We start from the raw sequence: 26,297 nt of genomic DNA on the forward strand, positions 1-26,297 counted from the left end.
AGTTTTATAATCATTTGAATTTGTTTTATCTGTATATTTTCTGGTTTAATTTTAAAGTGAATTAAAGTTTGTCATTTTGTTTTGTTATTTTATTAGTTTTTAAATATGTCTATACAGCTTTTATTAACTTGTATTTCAGATATAGTTTTTATTACACTCTTCGGTAGGGTTCAACATAGAACCAGGGTTTTTTGTTCAATTTTAAAGAACCCTTTATGCCAAAAAGGTTCTATATAAGAGGAAATGTAAGGAGAAGTGAAAAGGCTTGTACAGATACTAAAAATCATGAAAAATTTACCGAATTTGACTTTATAATGTGAAGTTTATATTGGTTTTTCCTCTGAAGCCACGTTGGATCACCCGAGTTTCTGTGAGATTTGCCACTTTAAAATCGCTACTACTAGTGTGTACGTTCTGAGGATTATACTGTTAGAAATCATTTGAAACTGTCCTTATGACTGTGGTCTCCCATGGTTTTAAAATGAAAATCGTCTTGTGTGTCCCAGGCCTTAGTCAGAGCTCAGTTATGATGATTATAAGATCTGGTGTCTGTTAAATCAGTGAAGAACGGACCACAGCTTGAGCAGCAGAACCAGCACATGCTACAACATACAGTGACACTTCAAGATCTGCTAAACCCACAGCATTCTGATACATCATGACTCACGCCGAGGAGGAGCCAATGATCTCAGGCCAAACCTCGTAAATGATTCAACATTTACAGATAGTTGCTTATTTGAAATACTAAAAGTGGAGTTTTAATTCCAACAAATTCTCATTGTGTATTGTGTTTGGAGGCTGATGCTTCTACGAATGCAGTGCAGTGGTCAGAAGAGTCCATTGCCAGCAGGAAGAATAATAATAATGGTAGTTGGCTTTAGTCCAAAACTGTAAATACATTGTAGACACAGTCAAAGACGTCCATTACAGTGCTGTAGTCTATCTGAAGAGGCACTCCGGGATATTCATTTTGTTTCCTTGTGTTCTCTATATGGAGATTTAAAGGGGACCTATTATGCCCTGCTATAACGTTTTGATTTTGTTTTTCTACTAGTTTTTGTACTTTGTAACTTTGTCAGTAACGCTCCGTTTAGTTCCTGTCTCTATGAAACTCGGACAAACTTTGAGTGTGTTGGGCAAATTAGCATAACCACCAGTTTCAACACACTACTAACTAACTCAACCAGGCCCCGCCCCTTTATTCTGTGTATTCATTATTTAAATGAGGACTATTGTGACGTGTTCATTCCCGGAAGAAACTCAAGACTACAATGGAGGCGTTTCAGGAGTTCTGAAACACTGACACTGATGTAGAGAATAACTCCCGCTGGAGGGACTTTGTGCTTTGGAGAGCTTTTTCATGCTCAAACAACAAAGTTTGCATAACAGGATATTACTGCTGATCATTTCTTTTGAAAAACTTTGTAAAATATTAAATGTTTTGCTACTTACGTCTTACCACACACTCTTTCACTACTAAAACTAAAGTGTTTAGATGGAATTCACCCTCGTCTTCTGTGAACCGTAAGCCCCACCTTCTTTGATTTGATTGGCCATCTCAGTCATTGGCGAGTGCTGTTAAAACGCTAAAGCAGACCAGCCTATAAAATTTACATTTAAAACTTTTTGTCACCCTAACAACAATCGGACCGGTGTGTAATGGAGTGCAGCAGAGCAGCATCAAGAATATCAGTATCAAATTTGTACATCTGGGTCTCAGCCAGTAACCTATAGACTGAACTCGTAATGTGCATGTGCACGCCATCGGCGTTCTCACTGGTTCGCGTTTTTGAATTTGCGCAGAAAGAACTTAAGAGTTTTCTGTTAAAACGGTGTCGTGTTAGCTAAGTTAATAACTAATGATCGTTGCGACGGAAGTGAATCAATCAAACTAATTTTAGCTGGACAATAACTTTATTCTAGAGCTGCTATAATGCCAAAACTATCTCTGTTACTTTAATTTCCTATTATCACTGTAAAGCTGCTTTGGAACAATCTACATTGTTAAAAGCGCTATATAAATGAAGGTGACTTGACTTGACTTGACTTGACCTGCAGAGGTGAAACCATACGGAATACTGGGTCTACGGGTCTATTCCCCACAAGCTGGTCAAAGAAGCACTGACCAGACATCATGTGCCAGAGACGATCTGCAACCTCATTCTGGACTACTACAGCAGTTTCAGATTGAGAGTTTCATCAGGAACGGTAATGTCTGCCTGGCAAAAGCTAGAGAAGGGTATTATTACCGGCTGTACAATCTCGGTACCACTCTTCACTCTAGCCATGAACATGATCGTCAAATCAGCAGAGGTGGAATGTAGAGGCCCCATGTCTAGATCTGGTACTCGGCAGCCACCCATAAGAGCCTTCATGGATGATCTTACCGTGACAGCAGCTTCAGTTCCGGGGTGCAGATGGCCGACCGGTTCCGCTTTACCTTGGAGGGGTCACAAATTCCAAACTGGCTCACTGCAGTCGACAAGTCGGGGCTTCCAGGAAAGTACAAAACCTGAATGTACCAGCACGGCATCCTTCCGAGGCTTCTCTGGCCCCTTCTCGTATACGAGGTACCCATGACAACGGTAGAAGCACTGGAGAGAACCATCAGTCAGTTCCTCAGGAGATGGTAAGGGCTCCTAAGTAACATCGCCTTCTATGGCCATTCCACCAAGCTGCAGCTTCCCAGCAGAAGCTTGTCCGAGGAGTTCAAGGTCACACGTGCCCGGGAGGTCTTGATGTACAGAGATTCCTCCGATGCCAAAGTCTCCTCAGCTGGAATCTGTGTTAAGACGGGAAGGAAGTGGCAGGCAGGACAGAGCAGAGGCACTGCTGAGGCATGGTGTCTTGGTTGGCAACGTGGTGGTGGGACATGCAGGCCTGGCCAGTTTTCCTAAGCCAAGCTATGATAAAGTAAGAGGGAGGGAGAAGCATCAGTTGGTGCAGGACGAGGTGCGGGCAGAGGTGGCACACTGGAGCATATCCTCAGCAGCTGTTCAAAGGCTTTGGGGGATGGGCGGTATCGCTGGCGACATGACCAGGTCCTCAGGGCTCTGGCAGATACAATCACCGCAGCGATTCAGAGCAGTAAGAGTCAACATCCCTCCAAGCAAACCATCTCTTTTGTCAGAGCTGGGGAGAAGGTACATCAGAAGCTATGCTCCCCAGGTGGGCTCCTCGCCAATGCAAGAGACTGGCACCTTCAGTGGACCTGGGAAAGCAGCTCAAGTTCCCGACTTACATCACGGCCACTTCACTCCGCCCAGACGTGGTGATAACATTGGTGTCGACCAGGCAGGTGGTCATAGTGGAGCTTACTTTCCCCTGGGAAGACAGATTGGAGGAGGCAAATGAGCGCAAGAGAGCCAAGTATGCGGAGCTGGTGGAGGAGTGCAGGAGTGGCGGCTGGAAATCACGCAGTGAGCCAGTGGAGGTTGGTTGCCGTGGCTTTGCTGGACAGTCGTTGCTCCGAACACTCAAACTCCTTGGAATTAAAGGACAGCTGTGCAGGCGAGCCATAAAGAACATCTCTGAGGCTGCCCAAAAAGCCTCACGGTGGCTGTGGATCCGGAGGGGGGATGCATGCCACTTGAACACAGTCACCTGGATGCAGTAGCATGCCACTTGGACACAGGCCGGTGATCACCCCCGGCAGGGTCACCCGGGCGAAGGTGTCTGTTGATTAAAGACCCGAAACACCTGCTGACCCTGTTCATCACTGATGACGTGTCCAAGTTGCTCCAAAAGGTGTATGTTAGAACAATAGAATGAACACAATAGAACTTTCAAATGAACTTAGAAAAGAACTTTGAAATATATTTTGGAATAGAATAGAATAGAATAGAATAGAATAGAACTTTAATATATTTACATCTGAAGACTGTGCGAGTGGTGCTTGCCATGCAAAACTTATTATCATGATGCTAAGATCTTCTGAGTGGATTTCAGCACATTGCTATATGGTTGCTAGGGTGTTGTTGTGGGTGGTTGCTAGGTGGTCACTTGGCTGAGTTTGTTGCTCCCAAGAAAAAGAAAACAGTAGGAATTTTTCTACACTTGAGCCAGCAGAAGAGAAACCAAGAGGAGATGTGTGTGTGTGCTTTGGCAGCAGGGTTGTAAATGCCAGCTGTGGCTCTCAGAGGATTAAGAGGATCATGTGGTTCATTTTAGAGGCTGTTCCAGGATCAGGTGGGGCTTGTTTATCCTTTCAGCTTCTTGCAGCTCCAGTGAACAATGAAGAAACTGCAGTCATCAACGAAATCACTAATTAATCGAACTCCACCTGATCACCGTTACCAGAACAGAACAAAGCCTAACACAAGAAAATACTCAAAGACACGTCCTAAAGGAGTGATAGTAAATCACAGAGGAAAACCACTCATTTCCAGTGCCTTTCTGTACAAACCTAATCTAAAGATCTGAGTGACATCAACACATAAATAATCACAATAATAATCTGCTAGAACTGCATGTTAAAATCTCGTTCTGATATAGAGATGAGCGGGGAGCTGATGATGTTCCTGGCCCATTTGTAGATCCTTAGATGTCCTGCAGTCAGGGGAGATCTCGAATCTTCTTGAATATAATATTTAATTGGTTCTCTTGCTTTTGAATTATCATAATTTCTTTGTATGACTACCTGGACAAACATTATGTTGGCTCAATTTGGCATGTTTTATTTCAATTGATTCAAAGTACAACTATGCAATATGCTAACAAATTTTTTAAGAAATATTTTAATAGTATTTGAAGAAAGGAGGAATATGTACATTGTCCTGGGCTGGACATTTTGGCACCTGTAAAATGTTTCCATGACTCAAATCTAAGCTAACCTACAGTAAATGCCTGGCCACTTTCTCTCAGATATCAGTAAATTAGATGAGGCCATTTTAGTGCACATCAGTTTGACTTTTCTAGCCTTTCTTCAATATTAATTCTTTATTAATTGAACTGTCTGGAAAACGTTGATGCTGAGATGGAACAGCTGTGGCACATTATCAGAGCTGTTGATGGGCTGGGATGACCTCATATGAGGAAAGAACCAGCAGAAGAAACTCCTCTCTGACTGCCAGAGCAGATGTTGATGAGCAACAGCCTGTAAACCTGCAGAGGTGAAACATCTGGATCATGCTAATGAAGACAACAGCAGGACAACACTGTGAGCTGATGCTGGAGACAACTCGGACATATCTGCTTTTGGAATGGAATGGAATATAATGGAATGGAATAGAATTAACAGAATAGAACCTTGAAAGGAACTTATAAAATAATTGAAATATCTTTTGAAATAGAACCTAATAGAATAGAATAGAATAGAATAGAATAGAATAGAATAGAATAGAATAGAATAGAATAGAATAGAATAGTACTTTGAAAGGAACTTAGAAAATAACACTGAAATATCTTCTTTTGGAATAGAATAAAATAGAATAGAATTGAATTAACAGAATAGAACCTTGAAATGAACTTAGAAAATAATTGAAATATCTTCTTTTGAAATAGAACCAAATAGAATAGAATATAATCTTTTTCACATGACAAAGAAATGATTGTCCCATAATGGAAGTAATGGATTATGTTGTACATATAAGAAGGGATTATTTGCGTTAGGCAATTTTTGGTTCAATGAATTTGAGTCTGCAAACCGTCCGATACAAGAAAACATCTGTAACCAATCTGTACATTCATTTAGTTCACAAATGCCATGAAACCTTAGAGGACCTTATAGGACCTTTATTGTATTCATCAAAGGACATTCAATTGATCAGAAGTGACAGTAAAAATATAATGTTACAAAAGATTTCTATTTCATTAAAGAATCCTGAAAAAAAGCGCGGCACAGTTTCCACAAAATATATATATAAATTGTTCACACAAATCAGGGTTTACGACTGTTTTTAGGAATTTGGCAACCAGGTTACATAAATAGTGAATCTCATTTAAAGTAAATAAATAAAACAGCTCATGTTCAGTTTGACCTCCTGTGGTTGTCAGTCATAATTTTCTGAATCACCCTTTCATGGATCATTTGTAGAAAATGAATGAATGAATGCATGAATGAATAAACTGTTTAAGAGAATATTTACATATGGCAAAACACTTTTGTTTGTTTGTTTCTTTTTTAATAAAAGATTTTAACTGTCACTGTATTCTTGGCACACGTGATGTGATGTGTGTGATGTAATGTGATCTGATGTGTGTGTGATGTGTGTGATGACGGAGAGACGGGCTCTAGGACCTGCGCGAAACCCGCCAAAGATCCGCTCGATCAGCGCAGCTCTAGTCTGGAGAGACTGTTCACTGCGCACGGCTTCATCATCATCATCCTCCTCATCACCGACAACACACACACACACGCGCACACACACACGGAGCGGGTCGCCAGCGCTCGGAGCCGCTCATGATGCGCAGGATTCGGGCCAACGCCATCCTCATCCTCACCGTGGCCTGGATCCTCGGCACCTTCTATTACCTGTGGCAGGACAGCAAACCCTCCTCTTCATCCTCCTCCTCTTCCTCGGGCTCCCAGCTGAAGATCCACGGGCTGAAGTCCTCCTCCGGGAGGCTGGAGGAGCGCACTCTTCCTCTGATCGTGAGTAACTAACTATGATGAAGATGAAGATGATGATGATGATGATGATCTTCATGACTGATGTTTACTGCACATGCTCAGCATCACTGCTGTAATGCACGCGTTTATGCATGTTGACATACAGCAGCTTTCACTGCTGGTATATGGAGCTAGTGTGTGTGTGTGTGTGTGTGTGTGTGTGTGTGTGTGTGGATCTCATCAGCGTGATGTCAGGTTTATAAGAGGCTTTTCCTTAAGCCAGCTGCAGGTGTGTGTATGTGTGTGTGTGTGTGTGTTTGCAGATCCATGTGCTGCTTTCGTTGAGATTCAACCTACTAGAAGCTATGCAGGCTATCAGTAACACCCTGTGTCATTTATCAGCAATACAATAATTAGACATCTGTATTTTGGATTCATGTCTGGATTTCTATTATAATTCGGAACTAGTACTGACAGATTCTAATTAGAATTTTCTTATATTCTTATAAAGGTCTTTAACATCCATGGAACCTTTCAAATGCACAAACGGTTCTTTATAATGGAAAAAGGTTCTTTAGATTATTAAAAAGTTCATAATTATGAAAAACGGTTATTTTAAGATCTAACCGCTGAAAGGTTCTTCTATCGCTGCAAAAAAAAACTTTTGGAACCTTCATTTTTAAAAGTCTAGATTTCAACATTCCAAATATGTAATATTTTAGAATATATAATAGTAGTACTGTAATAGCACGGGGGGAAAATGTTAAAACTTGATTTTATAGAAAATATAGGATTTTAAAACTTCCACCCTGGTTGTTGAGAAAGATCTGCTTCAAACTCTTCCTGACATGAAGTGTAAATGACAGAAGAATGCTGATTGAGTCCGAGCCTGTGTGTGTGTGTGTGTGTGTGAGGTGTGTGTTCTGTAGGACAGCTGTTTGCTGTTTGTTTTGCTCTTCTCACAGTTTGACTCCACATTCATCAGGTCGAGGGCAAACACTTGAGTTTGACTTCTCAGTCTGTCGGCTTCTAAAAACAATGCGTGATTTGATTTCAATGATTCTTCACATTCAGAAAGATCACAGAATCAAGGAATTTGAATCGCATCTAAAGTTAAATTGTGAAAATGCAGATGCTTTAAAGAAGATCAGAGAGTCCTGCATCCCTGAACTGTGTCCTGTGTCCATGGCAACACAGCATCACTCCTGTGAGTGTCATGACAAACACACATACACACACACACACACACACACACACACATGTGTTTACATGCACAAAAGCTAATGGTAAAATGAGTTCTGAATGCCTCTTATCCTGTGGCCTTGGAAATATTCTGTAGAAAATATTATACATTTAGCTTAACATATTGAATTTGACCAGTGGTTTCTTATATAAAAGTCAGTTTAATATATTCTCTATGTTAAAGTGGATGGGATGGCCAATATAGTGCTGATATATATTTCTGATATTGGCTAATGAAATTGAATTACAGGAACTGTGATCTACACTGTATGTGCTGAAATATAATGATAATGTTACCGTTCAGTATTTACTAATATATACGGTATATATATATGTATATATAGAGAAATTGTATATATATATATATATATATATATATTATGTTTATATATATAAAATATTTTTGTGGACTATTCATATTTAAACATATTTTTAAAATTTGTAAATAAAACAAAAAATAATGGAATGCGTTTTTATTTTTTTTTACTTCACAATTTGACGGAAACTTGAAAAGCGATGTAACTTTAAAGAAAAACTGCTCGTCGACGCTTATACTGTACGCATTTAAACACGCATGCCTATAGACTAAACACGTAATTCACATGTGAACGCCGTCACCGTTTTCACAGATTCAAGTTTTTGAAGTTTACACGGAGATGATAACAGTATATTTAAAAAAAACTTTTTCAAAGTGACGTGACGTGTAAATGACCTGTGTCGTGTAGATGACGTGTAGATGACCTGTGTCGTGTAGATGACGTGTAAATGACCTGTGTCGTGTAGATGACGTGTAAATGACGTGTAAATGACCTGTGTCGTGTAGATGGCGTGTACTGTAAATGACCTGTCGTGTAGATGATGTGTAAATGACATGTGTCGTGTAAATGACGTGTAAATGATGTGTGTCGTGTAAATGACCTGTGTCGTGTAAATGACGTGTAAATGACCTGTGTCGTGTAAATGACCTGTGTCGTGTAAATGACGTGTAAATGACGTGTGTCGTGTAAATGACCTGTGTCGTGTAAATGACCTGTGTCGTGTAAATGACGTGTAAATGACCTGTGTCGTGTAAATGACGTGTAAATGACCTGTGTCGTGTAAATGAACGGCCAGAACACGTTAAAAGTTTTCTGTTTTCAGTTGAAAATGTCATGTAAGCGGCCGCCTAGTTAATAACTAATGATTTTTACAACAGAAATGAATCAATTACAAACTTACTCGATCTGCTGTACAGCCGAAACAATCTGTGTTGCATTATTGTCCTCTTATCTCTGTAAAGCTGCGTTGAAACAATCTGTATTGTAAAAAGCGCTATATAAATGAATGTGACGTTGTTTCTTTGTAATTGTTTGTGAAATTCAATAGCAATTTCTGACTGAAAATTATTTCTACACCAGTTATTTTTTTCAGTGTAGGCTGTTTATGAACTGAGAACAAGCTAATGCACATCATTTTATGCAGATTTATAAGCCTGGCTATCATAACACAGAGTCTATTACTAATAAGAATTGACCAGCGTTGGCTTGTCCTCATAAAACCCCATTAGCGGAGCGCTGTGAAGTACAGTAATGCTCTACTTTACCTCGAGTAATCCCGCTCTCCATTAGCAAACTTTGATATCTGATCCACCGTGTAAAAGAAGATGAAATGATTGTGCACTCTCTATTAATGACACAACAAATCCTGAAAGGATAGGATAGCGGCTAGCCAATATATGTGCTTTATCACAGTTATAAGCAGTAACTCAAGCTGATTTTATATGGACAGTGTTTCTGGAGCGTTGTTGCACAACACATTTAAAGAATTGCCCTGAGCCAATAGCAGATCTTCCCTGTACTGAGGACTTTATGCAGTGCATCAATCTCAGCTAATGTTCTTTTATGAGGAGAACAAATACTGAAATATCAGTGCAGGCATCTCTCTCATGCTCTATTGTGTTCAGTTTAGGAAGAGGAACAGACGCACTTCCCGTACCACAGGGAATTTATTAGATGTGTCTTTTATGTAAAGTGTGCATATCAGAGTGTTTGTTTCAGTGAGCAATATTTGCTTTCGCCAGCTCTTCCCAGCATGATCTGCATGTTCCTCGCGAGCACAAACGGATGATATTAGTGCAGTTCTGCTAATGGCCTAGTTTGATTTTGTTGTACTTGTCCGTTTGATGCATGAAAACAGCCCGGAACGCTTGGACACACTCATAACACACACCAGATGTGTCTTATCAGGGTTGTTAGTGACTCGACTGAAGGGTTGATCAGTCACTGTTATGAAGTGAAGCAATACAAAGCAAATGATCCAGATTTATATTAACTCCTCTGTACAGTTGACCTACAAAGGTTGTTTCAATCCAAATGTGGGTCAAATATGGACAAACCCAACCGTTGGGTTAAAAATGTAATTAAAAACTTAACCCAACCCAACCTTACCCAAATTTGGGTTGAAACAAGCCGGCATTTTTTTATGTGCAGTAACATCACAAGATGCTCATGTGGAATATTCTTAAATTATTAAGTGCTTGCTTTAATAATAATAATAATAATAAGCTAATATTATATTAATAAATATTATGATAATAATAAATATTTTAATAATTTAAATAATTTGTCATTTTAAGGGTAAAAAAAACGTAATTAATAGATGTCGCCATACTTTCCCAGTTGATTGCATAAAAAATTGCACAGATTTTGGACATTGGATAAAGCCAGGTTCAGAATTCTTGTTTCATACTGTTGACATATTAAAGATAAAGGTTTTCACAGAGGGGATTTTGGATATCTCTTTTTACCACTTTATAAATGTTCATGTTTTAGGAATAAAATGTTTATGCAAGTGCTACTTAAAAGTAGATTTCTGAAAGAAATTATTTAGAAAAAAAGGGCCTTTGAAGATATGAATCGTAATTGAAATCTACAGATATAATAAACAGTCTTGGATGTTTTGTTTCCAGTAGTGTGAACAACATGTTATGAAAAGCACACATAGAATATACCAGTGCCTGAGAAACACAGAGCGTCAGGGTTTATCTGTCCGCTTTGGTTTGGGGTTTTCATCAGTTTCTGTGGTTATTCATTGATTGGTGTTTGTTAATTGGTTTGGTTCTGAGTATTCAAGCCCAGTGTTTTGTTCTGTTCATTGTCCGTTCTCATCACGTTCATATCGGTTGTTCTGTTCATGTTCTTTGCCTATAGAGAGTTTTGTTAAATAAATATTTACGGTGCTGCTGCATTTTGATCCTTCATCATCATTGTTCTTCAGCCGACTGCGACACAGACCAAATGTTCTGCAGTCGTTCAGCTGAAGAACAGCGTGTGTGTGTGTGTGTGTGTGTGTGTGTGTGCTGAAGCTGTGGGGATGTGTCCTCATGTTATCTTAAACCGCAGATGTGCATCTCAGCTCTGATCAGATCACGACACATTTACTGCAACCTGCCGTTTTAAAGCAGAGAAAATCTATAAGATGGCGTATGAACAACTTCAGTGAAGGAAAATAAAGCACACGTGACCATGTTGAAAACAAAATGAAATTCTACACACACAATAACATTGTATGTCTGCAACATGTTTTAGCTCATTGTCATGTGACTTTATTGTATCTGTTGTTGGGATGCATGATTTTTTTGGGGAAAGATTAGTGGTTAGCTGTGCTAAAATTGTATGATTATATATCATTATGGCTGCAAAATAATATACTACTACTAATAATAAAAGTATTATTATTATTACTATTTATTGCAAAATAAAAAATATAAAAATACTAAAAAACAAAACAAAAAATTTTGTATTTAAGAAAAATTATATAATAATACATCTATTTAATATTACTCTATGTACAATAATAATACTTTTTAACCACGGGGAGGCCAAAATCTTGTAATTATGCATCAATGGCTATAAAATAATAATAATAATTATTATTATTACTAAATAAAGATTACTTAGGAAATATAACTGTAATATTTCACGGTTAAATGAATAAAAACACGATTTCAGCTTCATTTCACAATTAATTGTTCTGCCCTATTCTGTGGTAAAGAAATACAAATATAAATTATGAAATTGTCATGTTAATATAACACCCATGTCTTAAACTGTAGAGGTTAAAGTAACAGTACATCTTTCTAAATGCAGATTATATTCTAAGAGATTGTGTGTACAGGTTTTTGGTCCAATAAGTAATACCTCAGTCTTATTTTAGAAAATGACTGGTCATCCAATATTTTATATCTTTAACACACTCTGTCAACTTGGATAATTTAAAGATTTCATAGTTATGCCACTTCGGCATAACAGTGGAAACTAATTCCATGTTTTCTTATAATATTACCAAGTGGCAGCATATTTATTAAAAATACATCTGAGCTGAGCTGTAGATGTAAGCTAACAGTGCCTGTTCACTGAGTCACAGCGGGTTTATGAACAGGTTTGGATAAAGCAGGTCTCTGGAGCTCTAAGTGCATCTATAAGCGTCCGCTGCTCTTTCTGAAAGTGTTTATGGAATGTGGGATTTTCACTTCTTCAGAAATGTAAGGTGAGGTCGCTCTGAGCTAAGCCTCTCTCGACAGCGCATGACTGCTTCCACTTATATCTCCGTCTCACAGCTTGATTCTCTTCTTCTTTTAGCTAAATTTTTCTGCATTTCTAAGTGTTGAGCATGGTTGATCTTTAGGCAAGCTACCCATTGGTTTCATGCACTGGTCAATTTTGGAAATCTGGGCTATTTTGCCTCCATAACGTGTCTTCTTTCAGACTAGTGGCAAAAAATACACATTTTATTCAGTATAAGTTACTTGATCTAAGATTTTTTTTTTTATTAATTTTTTTTTTTTATTACAGTGCACTGAAGAAGGAAATAGGTTTTGTGGTTAAGGTCCATTTGGCCTCTTCTCTGCATAAATAATGAATATGGTTGCCAATTTTCTAGTTTTTTTTTTTTTTTACATTGTTCTTGATTTTTTGTGTGTGTTGTCACAGTAATTTATTGTGCTGTAATATCATGATGTGTTTGCTCCTCTACTCAAAATAATCTGTTCAGCTGATTGTTACCCTTGTCATATTTCACATAGCCTATCCAGTGTTGAGGTCCGTGTGTGGAATTTTAATGTATTTAGAGTATCATGTGATTTATGCACATGTGATTTGCCACTGTAGCTTAAACAGCAAGCATAAATCATAGAACAAGAGTTATATAAGCTCTATCAGGCTGAGAAAATATTGAACAATGAAAAGCCACACTGCAAAGATTGATTTCTTATTCAATTTTTATGCCTTGTTTTTCGGTACAAAATATCTCAACCTTCTTAAATCAAGAGAGAATTACTAGAGATGCAAAATGACATTAGATATATGCTGGGCTGTGCAGACAGAGATGAAGGAGCAGGGAGAGGAGGATATTAAAGTCCCCCTGTGGTGAAAATCCAGCTTTTAATGTTGTTTATATGTCTATGTGGTGTTTTTAATATGCTTTAAGACAAACCATGTGTAAATTCATAAGTCGACACCATTGCTGAGTATTTTCTCCTTAAAACTGCAGTGAACCAAAGACAGTCTCAAAAACACGCTTTGAAATCGCTGGTGTTTCTGACGTCACAAACTACCTTGTAACCAATCAGATCAACGTGTGATCGTCAACGAGTGGATCTCTGAGCTGAGTGAGTGAGTGGAGTGATTATGCTCATTTGCATATTCATACGCTGATTTCACGGAGGCGTTATTTTGAAATCGAAAGCGAGGCTCCGGTGGGAAGAAAACCGGAAGTGTCGCCTTTAATCACAGGAGAGTCGTGAATGCGATGGCGTATTGTTGTGTTTAATGATGTTGTGTCAATTCTAAAAATGTACATACATTTCTTTCATACTTTAGACTATATACAGTGAAATTCATTTATAAATAAAATATTTTTTTTATATATAATTCAGAATGTAAAAAAAGAAGCAGGAATGAACTATATATATATCCTATATTGAATATTAACATCCAATAGTGTAAATCGCGGCAGCAGCTTCAGGTTGGTAATCCAAGGCATTGTTGTTTATCTTTACTTCCGGGGTTCTTCCCACCTGAGCCTCACTTTCGATTTCAAAATGGCGGCTGTGTGAAATCAGCGTATAGAACCACGTATACTAAATGAGGCAAGGGTGCAGAGTTACATTCAAGATATTTTAAGGCGTGAATAATTCTTTTCTAGGAAAAAACATTTAAATATGTCATTTTGGTGATCAAAGATGAGTTTTAAGGGATACAATTATTGACTACAAGGGGAACTTTAATATTATCTGTTTAACTATTAATAAATAGAGATAATCCAAATAACAGGAATCGCAGGAGTGCAAAGATGTAACAGCTTTGGCTTCAACTCAAAGTCACTGACTAGAGGACAATGGACAGGGCTTAAATACACAAGACAACAACAAATCCAACCAGAAACAGGTGTGCAACATAATTGGTAACCATGGCAACAAATGAAGACTGGAAACATAGGGAAAAAACGAAACGGACGGTTGACTGTGTCGGGTTATAGGGGATTGCACTAAGTTTGAGCTATAGCAACAGTGATGCTTGCCTAATAAATGACTAATAACACAGTAGTAAAATGATTGATGTACTATAGTATAACTGTGTAATCTCTGTGACCAGTGTTGAGCAGCATCACTCACCAGCGTGTGTAATTGTGTGTCTGTCAGGTGACTCATGCACCAAAGGTCGAGCAGCAGGGTCAACTCTTGGGCTTGTTCGATGAGAAGGCCTTTCTGTCCAGTAAGCGGCTGAAAGCAGGTGAAGATCCTTACAGGGAACATGCGTTCAACCTGCAGGAGAGCGACCGACTGGGGAGCGAACGCGCCATCAGAGACACACGCCACTATCGGTAATTTGTTAAATATTTGGGCTATTTCAGGCCTTCTGTTATGTTAAAAGACCGGGTACAACTTTTGTCCTGGGGTCTGATAGACCCACATTAGTTTCCAAGCAATTCACCAAAAATCGACATGATGAAAAACTACCATTAAGTATAAATAGTATTTAACATGATTGTCAGGGTAAAATGGGTTTCTCACACAACAGAAAACATCCGCTGACAGACTTTTTTTTACAATGAAACTCAACTAAAGAATCAGTGAATTTTCCCTGAGTGAATCAGAAGACAAGGCTTTAATTTCAAGTAAACTTTTGTGTCTTAAATTTCATAAGTTCTCATGCATTTACATTTTTTGTCTTTGACGTCTACAATAAAGGTTCTCTGTTTTTTTTACTGGATTACCGGTTTTTCAAAGTGTTGATTTTTGCCATTTTTTTTACTCCTTTCCAAAACACATCTATTTGACGAAACTTTACTTGCACATGCATGACCCTAAATGAGGAATATTCGCACAATTTCAAGAATTGATATACAAAGTTAATACATAGTTTAACCATTGATCTTCAAACTGACCCGAACACAACAGCGTTCAGCTACTAATAGACCTTAGTCAGGTCAGACGCCATATTGAATTTTAACGCAGATGAAAACGAGGCTTTGAGGGATAGACGTACACTACAGTCTTTACAATGTATAAAGGTCCTAGATCACATCCTTTTCACAACTTACAACTTTTAAAACTGTTTATGGAGTTAATGTATACTGATAGTTTATTCGTCAGCTGAAAAATCGGTATGTTGCTAAACAACAGTTTCTCTCAAAAATGTAATATGGCGCTACCCTAGTGTAGTTCTCAGTTCTGCTTAACTTATTTGACCCTGTTTAAATCCAGTCCTTATGGCAATGCAATTGTCTACCATTGCGTGAACAGCCATGACAATGAAACCCCTGTGTGTGTGTGTGTGTGTGTGTGTTTGCTGCATTCACAGATGTGCCTCTATGACCTTTGACCCTGACCTGCCGCCCACCAGCATCATCATCACTTTTCACAATGAGGCGCGCTCCACCCTGCTGCGCACTATTAAAAGGTAACAGCCTGGACAGAGTCGAACACACACACAGTTTCTAGAGCTGTTCCAGACACACACACATTCAGCTTTACTGCAGCGCTAACATGCATGAAGAGGATAATACAGCATTAATCCTCCTGTTACCATTGAAGAACCTCCACTTATTACCTTTAAGAGCTATTTCTACCTATTTCCAAATCCTTTACTTGCAGATAATATAATATTAATGAGATAAAAAGGCCACTTATGTGTACTTAAAATGAGCACACTTTAATGAGCTTGTAATAGTCAAATTAAACGTTTTACTTTCAATTACATTTTAAATTGAAGTACACTTATTTTGATGCACTGACTAATATATTAAAGCACATTTAAAGTACTTGATTATAATTTTAAATGTAGCGTTTTATTTGATATAACATTTAAAGTTAAAGAGGACCTATTATGCTTTTTTTCCATGTTCATCTTTCTTTGGTGTGTGTAATGTTGCTGTGTGAGCATGAAAAATCCAAAGCACAAAGTCCCTCCAGCGGGAGTTCTTCTCCACATCAGTGTCAGTGTTTCTGAACTCCCTGAAACGCCTCCATTGTAGTCTTGAGTTTCTTCTGGGAACGAACACGTCACAATATTCCTCATTTAAATAATTAATATGCAGATTAAGGGGCGGGGCCTGGTTGAGTTAGTTAGTAGTGTGTTGAAACTGGCGGTTATGGTAATTTCCCCAACACACTCGAAGTGTTTGACCAATCACAACACAATGGTCCGGCCGACCAATCAGAGCACAGTGTGCTTTTCAGAAGGAGGAGCTTCATAGAGACAGGAACTAAACAGAGCGTTACTGACAGACTGGGAAGAGAGGAGCTGCAACAATGGAGAATATGAGGAAAATAATGTGTTTTTTGAACAAAACCTATTCTAATATAGCCCAAAAACAAAATCAAGACTTTGTAAAAGGGCATAATATGGCCTCTTTATTATAATTTAAATGTACTATATTGCAATTTCAATATAGTGTAATTATGAACATATTTAAAAACATGACATACAAGTTTCAATAGGAGTGGCATTAAAGTCTTCTAGATTACCACAAATGCTTGTCTTTTCATTCAGCAGGACACGGTAAACATATTTCAAAGACAATAAAAATAATTATGAAAGCACATATAAAGATGTACTTAAGTGGATCAAAAAAAGCATTCTAAAGTTATACTATTTGCTTTTGAATTCAATTTAAACTATAATACATTTTCATTTAACATCACCTTCAGTATATTCTAACAAGTCGTCTTTTTAAAAGTCTGCTAAAGTGCAGTTCTTCTTCACAAGGCATTTTGCTATGCGATCACCGTGGTTTTATAGGCATCTGTTAGGGTGTTACGAGGTGCGCAAGTAAAAAGAGCCCAACCACGCCTGCATAATTTAAGGTTTCATTCATGTCTGTAACAACAGTGCAGGACAAGTTACACACTGAAGTTTAATACTTCAATGCATTAGCCTTTTTATATGGTATGTATGTTGTTATTCACCCTGTTCTTTTTGTTTCAGTGTACTAACGAGAAGCCCGCCTCATTTGATACAGGAGATTATTCTCGTGGACGACTTTAGCTCTGACCGTAAGTAGAGCTTCATTTCAATTCATACACACACACACACACACACACACACACACACACACACACACACACACACACACACACACACACACACACACACACACACACACGAAAGCACTGTATGAAAGCACTGTATGAAAGCACTGAATGATGACAAAGCGTTTCCCGCATTTGCGTGTGCTCATATTTGACCTTTGAGGACGCATTAGCTGTAGTTCTTTATAAATATTGCTCATTCTGTGTTCCTCTATGAGCCAAGGCTGAACCCGGCCCTGCTGTTGTCATGGTGAGGAAACAAACGGCACAATCAGAATTGCAGCTCTGTTGTGATTAATGTTGTGGAGCGACACAGAGACATGAAGTTGGCAAATGTTATTTTTTCCCTTTACAGAGATCATGTGTTGAGCTTAGGCAGTGCTTTATTCAAAAACACACACACACACACACACACACACACACATGCACACACACACACACGCGCGCGCACACACACACACACACGCAGAGATGCAAGCAACTGAAAATGAGATAAGACTGCACTACTGATTACTTCAAGGGTTCATGTCTGCTGAGTTACAGGAACTATGTCAGGTTTCTGAACTAAATTCTGGTTAGATTTAGAGCAGTCTTTACAGTGCTAATCATATACAGTGAACACACTGCAAAACTGATTGGTCCCACTTTATATTAGCTGTCTTTAACTACTATGTACTTATGTAAAAAATTTTAAATGTTAGGTACAATGTGCTTATTGTGTTCAACTTGTGCTGGTATTGAGGTGAATACGGTACGGTGTGGTGGTATAGGTTAATGGGTTGGTTAAGATGTAAGGGAAAGGTTAAAAGAATCATTATAGATGTAACTACATGCAGATATATATATATATTTTTTTTTATTTTTATTTTTTTTTTTATATATAAATACAATGTAAAAATGTGTGTACACAATAAGTGCACTGTATCAATAGATTCATATAAATGTTAGTACATATTTAAATCACCCAAATGATTTTCTTACTCAGATTTTTTGTCTTGTTATTCAGTACAAATATCTAAATATTCTTACTGTAAATCAATATAGATTTACTAGAGATGCAAAATGACATTAGATATTAAGTCTTGCTTTCTGAAATATGTATTCAAATTAAGTGAGTTTATGCTTAAACTAGGAACAAAATGCCAATGGTGTAATTTGAATTTGTTCTTTTTCTTACCCCATTGACAGATACTTTTTTTCTTGTTTTAAGCATAAACTCAATAAATGTTGATTTTTTATTTTTTTCAGAGAGCAAGACTTTTTGCTTCTCTTGTAAATGTATCGTGATTTAAGAGTGTTTAGATATTTGTATTGAAAAAAGACACAAATACTAGTAAGGCATATACAGTTTTATAATGTGTGCAAACAGCCTCTGACAATCTTTAAATATAACTGGACTAAAGCTATAAAGATTTCACTGACCTCAGACATGCCCAAAGATTAGAAGTTGTGAGTTTATTCAGAAGTTTATGTTTAGAAGTTTGCAGGCTGATTTGTGCTCAGTTCATGGCATTGGCATTGTATGTAATTTGTTGAGTTTTGCAAGACCTGCATCTAGTCAGGCTCGAACAGTCAGTATCTAGAACTGTATATTTGTCTTTGTTATCAGAGTCAGAGGAATATGTGTTGCTCGGCACATCTGGATGGAGGAGCGCAGGGTTGTTGGCAGAACAGAAAGCTCTTCAATAATTTAAACGAGCTTTTAGTTTGTTGCTGGATAAACTACAATATGCGCCAGGTTTGATTGATAGACCAGATAGTAAATGATTTATTTACTGATAAAAAATTACCTCGCACAAAAGAAATGGTATTAATGTTAACAGGTTATTGTCCTTGTTCATTTTGGTTCAGGTTTGTCACAAAACATGATTTCTTATTTTATACAACTTGAAATTAAAAAGATTATTTACTTATTTTTAATGATATTTAATGCATCAACTCGCAACTTTTTTTTTTTGTCAGCCGAACCCCTTTGATCTAAAATAATGACTTGCAGTACCTATTGAGATTTTAAGTAAATATTTCAATAATTTACACAATCGCATATTCAATTTTCCATAAATGCTTTCCAGTACATTTAGCAGCACACTTTAACCATATTTCAAAGGCGATCAAATTATGCAATTACATATAAAGATGTACTTAAGATCTTCTTAAGTGGGTCAATAAAGCACTCTTAATTAAATTTGATATAAAATTAAACTATAATACATTTTAATTTAATCGCAATTAACATGCAATTAAGTGTCTGGAAACATTACATTCAGTTTGCACTTAAGTAGACTATGCTTTTCGCAGTTCTCTATTACAGTTTTTCTCAATTGCTTAAACACTATAACCAGGCTTTTGAACTAAAATTTCCAAACCATAATGCCATTTATCAAAAAGCACCCCCATTTCACTAAACTATAAACACTATTCCCTGTTTTGACACATGAGTCAGATTTGTTGAACTGTCACTGCAAAACTCTACACACAAATCCCTTCATTTCTCATTGCCTACACCATATTGTCATATAGAAAGCACTAGCATTCAATATTGTTCACTCAAGTCAGCACAGCTTCAGCTCAGTTAGCACACAATTACCCAGGTGAAAACACTAAGAGTCAAAATTTAACACACATCAATCAGATCCTTCAATAGATATAAAAGGGCCCAAATCAGTTTATTGAGTTTTGGAACAATGGATCCAGAAAGACATGAAGGAAGAGATTGAGGAGGGATAAGGAGGATGAGGAAGGGCAAGGGCAAGAAGACAAAATTGTCTCAGATAAAATTCAAGCCACTCTAGTTGCCCATGTCTTAGTCAATGGTATGACTATGAGGGACACTGGGCTACGAGTAAGGCCAAATTTGAGTCACTTTACCGTCGCCTCGAGAACCTTCAGGGAGGAGTGGTGGCAAACACAATTATATCACTGAATAAGAGACAAACATTTCCAATAGTCTTTGATGAGGTTTATTTTCTTGCAAGAAAAGGCCAGCAGTCGTACAGTCACACAGAGTGACACAGAGTGTGACCGTGAAGCATCCTTTTCCTCCTTTATAGTCTTGACTCCCAGAATGTTATCTTTCTAGGCCAATGATGGTATTTCAACCATATGTGAACATTCTTAGACATGTTCATCATATTGTATCCTTGAGTGGAGGCCCTCCTGTCACGTCCCAACACTCTTTACCATTCCAATACCATTCCATATTAGAATAAGGTTTGTGTGTGCTCTTTTACTGTCATATGATGATCACACACATCTTACATGTAAGTAAATATTAAAAAAAATTAGAGGAGAGAGTAAAAAAAACAAGAAGAGTAAAACAGGAAAATCCAGCCATTTCCACCAATTTGTTTGTGTGTGTGTGTGTGTGTGTGTGTGTTGTACTGTGTAGAACATGAATGAATACAAATGTGCCAATGTATCCATTGTGTCTTTTGTGTTCATCATGTGAAAAGGTTTGTGAGGGGGGGCAACAGAACTTACCACTTTTGGAAATGTTGTTTTGAATTTATTGCACCAGTGTGTAAGACTGTGTTGTAGTGTGTGTGTGTTTGTGAGGGCTTGTGTGTGATGTCTGAGAGTAAAGTTTGGTTTTTCAGCAAGAGTGATTGGTTTTGAGTGTAGAGTTACAGTTTGACCTGAAAATAGGACGTTTGGGGAACTGGGTCAGACGTTATGGATTTGTGTTTACAGTTTTGAGAATACGAGACATAGTTTCAAGAAATGTGTTTAAGCCATCGAGAAAAACTGTAATAGTTACATTGCACGCAGGTAAACAAACTGAACATTATTGTAAGGTGTTGTCAAAATCATTGTGATGGATATGAAAGAACTGTACATACAAAGCAAATTTTGGATTGTTATCAATGAAGCAAGATGCTTTTCCCCCCACAGTGTCGTTACTGAATCCACCAGCCAAAGCTTGACAACCCTCTCAATATCAGATCATGTACATGCAGATGGGGGTGTTCATCATGGTGGCGAGGAGCTTCGGAGGTTTAGCTCTAGCCAGCTGTCCTGATCAGGTTTCTGCGTGTATTTGTGAATGGCCATGATTATTCAATGTAATTACCTCCAACAAATGAGCCTCAGAGGTGCCAGCTAGCAGCTGTCCTGACGGGTTCACTGCACCGGTTTGAAACACTGCCAGGCTTCATGCTGTAGCTGCAACATTTTCATTCTGCTGGACATGTAAACCTGCAAATGAGCACATTATGTGTTCTGAAGGGTAAGGCAGGATTTTCACTGCACCTTTAAATCCTGTTAACGCTAGTCTTAACCATAGACTGTAAAAAATATGGACAAAGCGTCTGTGACGTCACCCATAGACTTTCTGAAGAACGGTTTTGAGGCCGTTTATGGGGGGTATGGGCGGCGCCATATTTCAATACAAATGTTCAGAAAGGATACAGAGGTGGTATGATGTGTTGTGTCAGATCATGGCCGAGACGTCAAATTTCAGGAATTCCACTCGGCGCAGCCTATGCTCGTTGTCAGCTGTCAATCAAGCTGTCAATCGCGCCCTTATTTGTCATACATTTTATATCTAAATACGATCTAAACTAACGAGTTAGAAAAAAATTCACCCCCCTCACAGTTGTCAGGCACTCGGAACCTATCGAAAAATACAATAAAAGTCCATGGGACCAACCTGTAAAAACATGAATTTATGCTGTGAAAACGGACATTTTAACATGGGGGTGTATGGACATTTGCTCCCTTTTGGGACCTGCCCCTAGCGGATTTTCGATGTATTGCAGTTTTTCGCACTTCCGGGTAGGCTTCATTTTTCAGATTAGAATGTTGCCGCTTGGTCTTAACACACCTGAACTCCTCCTTCATCAGCAGGACACTTAGTAGATTTCTTGCTTTTTCACGCTGTATATCTCATTTTAGTCCAGTTTTTTAAGGCAAGTATTGCTATTGCTACTGATTATACTTAGGCTTAGTGGTTAGAGAGTCAGACTGGTAGCCTGAAGGTTGCGGGTTTAAATCTCAGTACCGAAATGACTGAGATTCCCTTTGAGCAAAGCACCAAACCCCCAATCGCTCCCCGGGTGCCGCAGAAAAATGGCTGCCCACTGCTCACGGTGTGTGTGTGTGCTTGGCTTGCAGTGTGTGTGTGAGTGTGTGTGTTCACTTCTCACTACTTCTAATGTGTGTGCACTAACTTGTATGGGTTAAATGCAGAAGACAGATTCTGAATATGGGTTCCCATTCTTGGCCTTCACGTCACTTTCACAAAATGTAAGAGTATTAAACTCGTTGAGATGAGAGTTTTGTGAAGGAGGGCCACTAGTAGAAAGCCTTTGAGCTGTGTTAATGATCACTATGATTTAGTGGTTTTCAATTTGCATAACAGTGACTGCAAAATATGTATTTTAGGTTTGGGAATGGCATGTTTTGATGTTTGGAGTATGATCATTGGGCTACTTTTGGTCTATTTTTGAGGCTAATTTTGTCATGCAGACCTGGCAACCCTAAACTCATTTCTCACTGCTGGGTCAGTTCATCTCAAGTGGTTCAATGAAGATTACATGACCATTTTAAAAATTTTCCTTTTTTCTTTTTTTTTTTCATGATTATTGATGACCTCTATGTATTGCTATTGTAAAAGCACCAGTTTTATATTTTTGTGTTACTTGTTTTAACCACAACGGCTGTCTTTGTGTCATGGCGCACAACACCTTTTGGTTAAGCGGACATTTACGAAAATCTCAAATATCTTGGATGGTCCGAGCTCCTTAAAAAAAAAAAAAAAATTATCTTTAGTCCACGTTTCATGGTACTTATAAAAACACTTTGACTTAACAAGTCCAAATGTAATGATCAGGATTGCTCAAGGTTTACTTTTCTAATTTTCCTCATTTTTAGGGAGTAAAGGTAAGGATATAGTGCACATGTAGACTAATAAAGCAATAAGCTCCACGAAGCTGTGATTTACAGTGAATTTAGAACAGCTAAGGGGCGTTGTTAGGCACGACGCGGGGCGTTGTTAGGCACGACACGGAGCGGAGTGCCTAAAACCCCCTTAGCTGTCCTAAATCCATTGTAAAACACGGCTTTAAGGGGCTTACTGCTTTTATAAAACGGTTTCTCCAAAAAAATACTAATTCTAATATTTATTTCATTCATAAAATAAACACCAGCAACAAAAAATATAACGTTATAACACATTTATTCCTCCGCCAAGCAATGTAGTTCCAAAGAAGTTGCCATGCAACACATGCAGCAACAAAGGCAGTTGCGCAGTAACACTAATGTAATGCGGTCACAGGTGTGTGTTTGTTGAGTAATTTACAACGGCTTCGAACACGGCTCAACCAATCAGAATCAAGGACCGGAACTATAAAATTTGTTTTGAACCATGACACAAAGAAGCCGTTGTTTGACAAAGAAAAAAATTACTTGTTTTGCAATACCAACACATAAAGGTTAAAAAACCTGAAAATGAATGGTCAAGCAACCATGTTTACAATTTTTGGACCACTTGAAATGGACTTACCCTGTTTGGTATACAGGCATGAATGAAATCTCAGATCATGAGGCTTTTTGTTACATAGATGGAGGAATGGGGATCAGAATATCACAGAGACTTGCTGGTGAGCTCTTTTGGCTTGAGTCGGCCAAAATAAGGAAAGTGCAGAACGAATCATAAAAATTACTAAATAGCACGGAATGTCACAGAACTTGGCAAAATTTTTATGAATAAATCAAAAGTCCCTGTATTAGGTAACACTTTAATTAGGTGCATTATTAGGTAACACTTTATTTTAAGTTGACGTAGTTACATATGTTACATCTACTTACTATAGCAATAACAGCATTATATTCATAATTACTAGTAACTAACCTCAAACCTAGCCCCATTGTAGCCAACCACAGACATATCCGATGAGCGTGTGAACACAATGGCCAATCAGAAGTGTCTATGATTCCGCTCAACAGCGCTCAAAGCGGCACAATTTTAAAATGTCAGTACCGACTTGGTACCAAGTCGTGAGTCCTGACTCTTTTAAACCTTGGTCTCTGAGAGCGACTTCTCGAAAGGGAGGTTGGTACACACCACGAAATTGTGTGCCTGACTGTCCTCTAGGCTCTCAGTAGGCGCTTCTATTTGTCCCGCCACCACCCGTGATTCAGGAGGTCTGACAGGCCCTCATCTTCCCTCACAAGCGATTCCTCCCTTCAGTCAGTTTGGGTGGTTCCTGCAAGAACGCTGCTTCAGGGCACCGAAAAGACCAATTCAATCCAAATGATTCCTCTGTTAGACTTCGTGGCAACGTCTGCCTGGTGTCTCTCAGTGTGTTTTGAATACTTTAATGAAAGGTTACAGGATTCAGTTTGCCTGGTGGTGGTGGATGGTGCTACCAAAAGCATGGAGCGTGGTGGTAACAAAAGTGCGCCAAGTAGGAGACAAAGTATTTCTCAAACACGAACTGTGGCGTAGAATTTGGGAAAAATGTACATGTGAATTTGGGGGAAAATAACAGATTTCTTAGGGCCCTATGGAAGCAATCACCTAGCAACGCCCTAGCAACCACCCAGAAGATGCTTGCAACTTTGGTAACATGGTAAAAACACTCAGAACACCGTAGCGATCGCATCCACCACAGCACAGCGCCTAGCATTATAGTGAGTTGCACTGATTTAAGCAAAAAATCGAATGTGATGCTGTATATTCCTTTGTAATTAACACTGAATATAAATTCCACACATTTCATTTCCTCACGCAAAACAAATACCGACAACAATCCACACACAGGTTTCTGAGACACATGCTATCTGCCAACCACAGTGTGAATGTGGTCGTGAGATCATGATGACATCTGGATTAGAGTGAGTGTGACTTGACTTTTGTCCTCACAGTAATCTGTGGTTAATCCTCCCCCATCACCATCTGCCACTCTTCCTCTTCACCGTCTTTCTCTAACACATGCAACACACATGCACACGAGCACGCACACACACACAAACACACCATGGATATGCAATACAAACCATAATAAGCTTTTCGGCACATAGAAACAGGGATGCAATTCTAATTCTGAATAGGGAATTCTGGATCTGATTCCTCTTAAAAATTATTTCCTTAATGATACCTTAAAAAAATGACTCTATTTTCCCTCAAATAGTTGAATATAAGACGCTTCTTTCAAAAACATTAAAACATCTTTCAAAATCTTACTTACCCCTAACTTTGGCAATGTATCATGGTTTCCTCAAAAATATGAAGCAGCACAACTGTTTTCAACATTGGTAATAATAAGAAATGTTTCATGATTAGAATGATTTCTGAAGGATCATGTGACACTGAAGACTGGACTAATGATACAAAAAATTCAGCTTTGATCACAGGAATAAATTAATTATTTTAAAATATGTTCAATCAGAAAACATAAATTTATTAAAACAGTTATTTTTAATTTCTATACACATATAGGGCTCTATTTTAACGATCTGAAACGCAAGTACCAAGCGCGAAACGCAAGTAACTTTGTGGGCGGGTCTCAGGCACTGTTGCTATTATACCGGCGGGATAAATGCCTCTTGCGCCCGACGCAAATCTAAAATGGGTTGGTCTGAAGTAGCTTCATTACTCATAGGTGTGGTTTGGGCGTAACGTGAAATAAACCAATCAGAGCGACATCTCACATTCCCTTTAAGAGCAGGCGCGCTTGTTCCATGGCGGATTGCTATTATAAAGGCGGATTTGCCAGACGCACGCCAGGAGCGGTTCACAGCCGAGGAGACCGACGTTCTCGTCTGGGCCGTAAAAGAGAGTTACATTGGGGATGGAGAAACCTTTTATAATAAATTGTCTATCTATCTATCTATCTATCTATCTATCTATCTATCTATCTATCTATCTATCTATCTATCTATCTATCTATCTATCTATCTATCTATCTATCTATCTATCTATCTATCTATCTA

At 38.3% G+C, this 26,297-nt stretch overlaps 1 protein-coding gene across 1 annotated transcript in view; it reads left to right on the top strand.

Annotated features, from left to right (window-relative positions):
- Positions 1-6,215: 6,215 nt before the first annotated feature.
- Positions 6,216-26,297, top strand: part of galnt16 (UDP-N-acetyl-alpha-D-galactosamine:polypeptide N-acetylgalactosaminyltransferase 16) — a 51,395-nt gene continuing 31,313 nt past the window's right edge. Inside the window, exons 1-4 of the mRNA XM_082143502.1 lie at positions 6,216-6,592; positions 14,472-14,653; positions 15,634-15,732; positions 17,260-17,327. Coding sequence (XP_081999628.1) covers positions 6,401-6,592; positions 14,472-14,653; positions 15,634-15,732; positions 17,260-17,327 — 541 coding nt within the window. The 5' untranslated portion in view covers positions 6,216-6,400. The remainder of the gene's footprint in view (positions 6,593-14,471; positions 14,654-15,633; positions 15,733-17,259; positions 17,328-26,297) is intronic.

Source organism: Leuciscus leuciscus (assembly GCF_965113295.1).
Source record: "Leuciscus leuciscus genome assembly, chromosome: 17".
NCBI classification, from domain to species: Eukaryota; Metazoa; Chordata; class Actinopteri; order Cypriniformes; family Leuciscidae; genus Leuciscus; species Leuciscus leuciscus.